The sequence below is a fragment of the Contarinia nasturtii genome, unplaced genomic scaffold (assembly GCF_009176525.2).
Source record: "Contarinia nasturtii isolate CC-2019 unplaced genomic scaffold, AAFC_CNas_1.1 Cnas_scaffold_1802, whole genome shotgun sequence".
Lineage (NCBI taxonomy): Eukaryota > Metazoa > Arthropoda > Insecta > Diptera > Cecidomyiidae > Contarinia > Contarinia nasturtii.
The window spans coordinates 1-4,943 of record NW_022199133.1 but is presented as its reverse complement, the minus strand read 5'-3'; the positions used below and the strand labels follow the sequence as shown (position 1 = coordinate 4,943).

The following is a 4,943-nucleotide window of genomic DNA, read 5'->3' as shown; positions in this document are numbered from 1 at the left end:
ATCACAGTGCGGAAAAGTTCATCTTACGGATGTAAAACATTTTATTTGTATGAAAAATGTGTTAACCATTGATCGTATCGCAAAAATAACGCCAGATTCGGTTTTCTCGCACCAAAAAATCCCTCACTACGTATTTTTTACATTCTTTTTTCAGGAAATAGAAATCGTTCAAAATACACCAAAATGGGTCCATTGAGGTATCTTCCCAATGAATTTGTAGCGCCATGGTTCCCTACTTGAACAAACCAATGGTCCATATCGTGTTTTTAGGCCTCAAATATGCTAAAACCGGCCTAGAATGTTAAAAATTAAATACTTTTTTTTGAGCCACCCTATTACACACCTAATATGATCAATTTGAAGTTCATGACGATCAATTACATGCACAGGTTCGAAGATATTATTAATGTTCCAAACTTTTACACTACGATCTATGGACGATGTTATGGCACAATTCCAATTACCTATAGTTAATGGTTCTAATTGTATAATGCGACCAAAATGAGCATCCAATACTTTAACCAATTGACGCGATTGTAGACACCAAACGTATAAATTTTTCCTATAAAAATTAAAAATAAACCATAATATGTGTTCTAGGAAATGATAAAATAACGTTATTTAACTAACCGGACGCCAGCCACAGCATAATCATGTTTTCCACTAATCATCATGGAATTTGATGTCATCATTCTTGTGGAAATATTTCTTACGCTATGCGGTAGCGGTAGGTATATAGCTCCGATACCAATTCGGTTTTCTTTATTGAAATCCCACACAATGAATCCTTTTCCAGCGGTTCCAATTAAAAACCGATCACGTTGATCCAATTTTAATTGCAAAAGTGCTTCCTTTTCGTAGTTATCGTAACAATCGAGATCTTTTTGATGTTTCCAGTAGTAAATATTTTTCTCTTCATCATGAAAATATTTATATTCTGAAACTGAATAGTTATTTGGTTTTGTACAACAAAACACACGATTCCATTGTTTGTTTGATGTTAAAACGCTATGATATGAGAGAGGTGTAGCTTGAGAACCATTTAAAAATGAATCAATTCTTAGACGACCAGATTCGGCTGTTAATTGTCCTGACCAATAAATAATGTGATAAGCAGTTGGCTCAAACATATACATCACTTAAAGAAAAGAGACGTAGTTCTAAAAATTAAAAGAAATAAGAATTGAAGATTTCAAAACTATACTCAGAATTTCCCATTCATCATCCACGTCCACCGCATCGAAATGTTCAATAAAATTGCCACGCATATCAAAAGAAGCCCATTTACGTTTTGTATGAATGAAAAGACTGAAGAAATGGGTTCGAAATTTGAAACTTTATGGATAATAATAAATTAAAATTAAATTACTTTTGATTCAGTAAAAAAACTCCTGTTACACAATTGTTTCCATCGAATGGATTCTCTATTATAACAAATTCACTTGATAGCATATTGAGCAGAACGGTTTGATTATTATTTGAATAGGCTGCAGCCCATTTGTTATCTGGACTAAGTATTAATTGCTGCATTATGCCTTCAATTCCTGGATTAACATCTCGTTGTAGATCAGATGTCGATAAATCCCATGTAATGAAACGAGTCGAAATTGACACCATATACCTCAAATCATTGGTCAAAACAAATCCGAATACGGCAAATTGATGGCCTTCGAGAGAATACTGAAAATGAGCAAACCAAATTAATTGAAAAATCTACGTTGTCTATGGAATATAAGATATAGGTATTATATAACAGACCTTCAATGGACCACCGGGTGTATGCAAACAATGATTCAATGGTATCAATGCACAATCTTTGGGTCCATTATTGTCACAAGCCTTTAGTAACATAAATATATTTGGGTTACCACCTATTTCCGGCAGTAACTGATCAAAAAAGAGAAATGTTTTAAATCTTTTTTTCATACATTATTAAAATAATATAGAGGACCATACTCGTCCAATTAATTGTGCAGCCAGCATATTTGGATGAAGAGCAAGAATAGCACCACCTAAACGAAGCGCATCTGCGACTAGCATCATCTCTCTTTTTGAATCCTTATCATCAGTATTTATGGAAGCATCCTCGAAATCCTACAACATTTGCATGCATGCAACAATTCAGGTAAAGTTTTTTATGGACGAGAAGAATTATTGAAATGCATTAAGTACTATATACCGCTAATACAGCTTGGAGCGGACATGATGATAATTTTGCATGCAACCATTCATAATTGAAAAGCACGTGCTCATAAAGGTCTTTGAATCGCCTTGATCGAACCATATGATATGGCATCTCTCCGAACTGTTTAAACGCAAAATATAATGCTTATACAATATTAATATGTAATAATCATTTCGACGTGACAATACCTTTCTGAGATTATATCGAGTTATAACACCTTCCTTATTTGTAAATGCCAATGGTTGTATTGGTACTTTTCTATCCGCTGAACCTTCTTTATCAGTCAGATTGAACCTTTTCCGCAATAAAAGTTGTAGTATTGAAAATATTAATCAAAATACAGTTATCTTTATATTATATGCATACCGATGTCGTTGAATTTCTGTAAATTTAAATGGTTTTGGTTTGCCACCGCCCCAAATACCCTGTCCAAAGAAGAGTTCAATCAAATTATAATTTTAATAAATCTATTATTTTATATAAATTATTATTACCAAATAATAGTCAGCAATAGATGAGTGAAAATAAACTGCCATGTTTAAATTCTTGAAGTATCTTTCTCTCGCAGTATCTCTAAACTGTCTGTGGTACCAATTCATAACGTTAACCCCGTCCGCTTCACGTTCACTTAAATAATTCGGTAGATCATTTCGAATGCCTAATAAATAAATCATCAATAAATACTTGAAATCTAGCGTTCACAATTAATTTTTAAATACGTGTCCATAAAAGTGGTGGAATGCGACGAACTGGGGGCATATGGTATTGATATACATCATCGAGAACCTTATCATCTAGAGAAATTAAATCTTCAAGTTCACCTGGAAGTAATATTGATAAATTCATTCATGATTTCAGATAAAATGAACTGTCATTCATATTTTCTTTGTTAGAATATAATCAATTTTAGCTTAGTGACTGTAATTCAGTTGATTTTGTTTTAAATTAAATTACCGTTCCTTATACCTTCTCAACTAAATATTGAGTTGTTGCTGGCTTTCAATTTATCAAAAAATTCACTTACGACATAACAGTTTCAGGACATTGTTGGAACTTACTTTCAGATAACCCACTCTTTGCTGCAGTGATATAAGCCAATGCATGGAAAACTAATATTCGCCCATGTTGTTTTTCAATCCGCTCGAATAACATCATAATAGAATCCATAACAGTATTTGCCAAATGCGTCTCCTGAGGGCGAGTATAACTTCGCCAACGGCAAATTTCAGCAAAAACTGAGAAAAATAAGAATGCCTTTATTTTGGCATAAAATATAAAAATTCATCTACCATTCTCACCTAGTTTTACAAATATTGGTAGTGAACACTTAGCAATCGCATTAGCGACAAGGCGCCACTGAAAATTATTTAAATCACGACAAGCTGTATTCATCCATCTTTTTATTACCTGGTTTAAATTAGTTGTAAAGTTATGATTGCATGATAATTGAACAAAACACGCATTGTTTGATATTTCAATGAATAAATCTGTCTTACATTCATTGCGAGATCCTCTCCCAACTCACGTACTTCAATAAAATTTTCATCAATATCAATTAATCGTCTCAATAAGTGATATTCTCTTGACACAGTTGGATTGGCCTCTTCGTTAGCACATGATAATAAAATCTAAAATGCACCAATTGAGAAATTGAGAGCGTCCGCCAATGTTTTCATTTATTTTGATATTATTCAATCTCGCTACTTTATTTTACTTTTCCGCAAACACCCAGGTGTAAAATATTGGAATGGGTCAAGAAACTAAGGCCTTTCGAAAACATGTTTTGTTTTGAATGATTGGAGCTTGATTATTGTTGATGGGGTAAAATTATTCCTATCCCTTGTGGAAATATTTCGACTTCATAGCCGACTATAAATTGACTAGTTTGGGACAAAAATGGCTGATATTTCAGTCAGCTAAAGTTAACTATAAGTGACTATATGCGTCTTCACGTAACTTGAGTTGAGAAATGTCGATTGTGATCATAGTTAACTACGGTTAACTATAAGTATATGAAATTGACTTTTGTCAACTATGTTGACTATAATCACTTTTAGTTAACTCTGAAACATAGCCGACTATATTGGTAATTTTGATCGAATAAAAGTGATTAAAATTGACTTAATTTATAATCAGTCAGTCACTTTATTTTCACAAGGGAAAATTAAAAAAATTTCCAATAAAAGAGGACAATTTTTTTGTTGAACTAGGGTTTTCTTCACAAAAAAATAATTTTTTGAAACTTTAAAGATTTTTTAAAGAAAATCAGGGGTATCTCCTATACAAAATTTTCATTTTTGGGTTAAAAATCTTCCCAAAATATATAGAAAATTTAATCAAAAATAGGGATTTTTAGTAATTTTTGTATGAAAACAGTGTCGAAAAATATTTGTATCGCAAAACTAACGCCAGATTAATAAATAAATAAGTGTATACTTTGCAATTTGGCGGCATCCGAGTTGGCAGCCAAGAAACTTTATCCGCTGTTCCAGTCAATTGATCAATTGAATCAAGGAAGAAAAATAAAGGTTGTATTGGTGTAGCGTAAGTAAGCAGGTGCTTGAAATGTGCAGTGAGCGGAACCAAATCATCAGGTATATTCTCAAAAGGAAGCATAAAATTATACGAAATCTAGAATTTAAATAATAATATAAAACATTTACACAATAAATTCAATATTATGTTAAGTATTGTTACTAACCTGTTGGCATATGGAAATTAAGGTCGGTGTAAGAGCTGAAATAAATCAATGATATTA

The 4,943-nt window shown here is 32.3% G+C and overlaps 1 protein-coding gene across 1 annotated transcript; it reads right to left on the bottom strand.

Moving 5' to 3' along the window:
- Positions 1 to 163: 163 nt before the first annotated feature.
- LOC116347310 (NACHT and WD repeat domain-containing protein 2-like) lies at positions 164 to 4,927 on the bottom strand. Its single transcript, XM_031777872.1, has 17 exons — positions 4,887 to 4,927; positions 4,622 to 4,816; positions 3,682 to 3,813; positions 3,484 to 3,592; positions 3,244 to 3,420; positions 2,905 to 3,006; positions 2,680 to 2,843; positions 2,552 to 2,610; positions 2,374 to 2,479; positions 2,180 to 2,305; positions 1,957 to 2,094; positions 1,759 to 1,887; positions 1,370 to 1,680; positions 1,205 to 1,308; positions 631 to 1,138; positions 382 to 562; positions 164 to 293 (listed from the first exon to the last, which is right to left on the bottom strand). The coding sequence occupies exons 2-17, from the start codon at positions 4,799 to 4,801 to the stop codon at positions 267 to 269; spliced, it is 2,553 nt and encodes an 850-aa protein (XP_031633732.1). The 5' UTR covers positions 4,802 to 4,816; positions 4,887 to 4,927; the 3' UTR covers positions 164 to 266.
- Between the last annotated feature and the right edge of the window lie 16 nt (positions 4,928 to 4,943).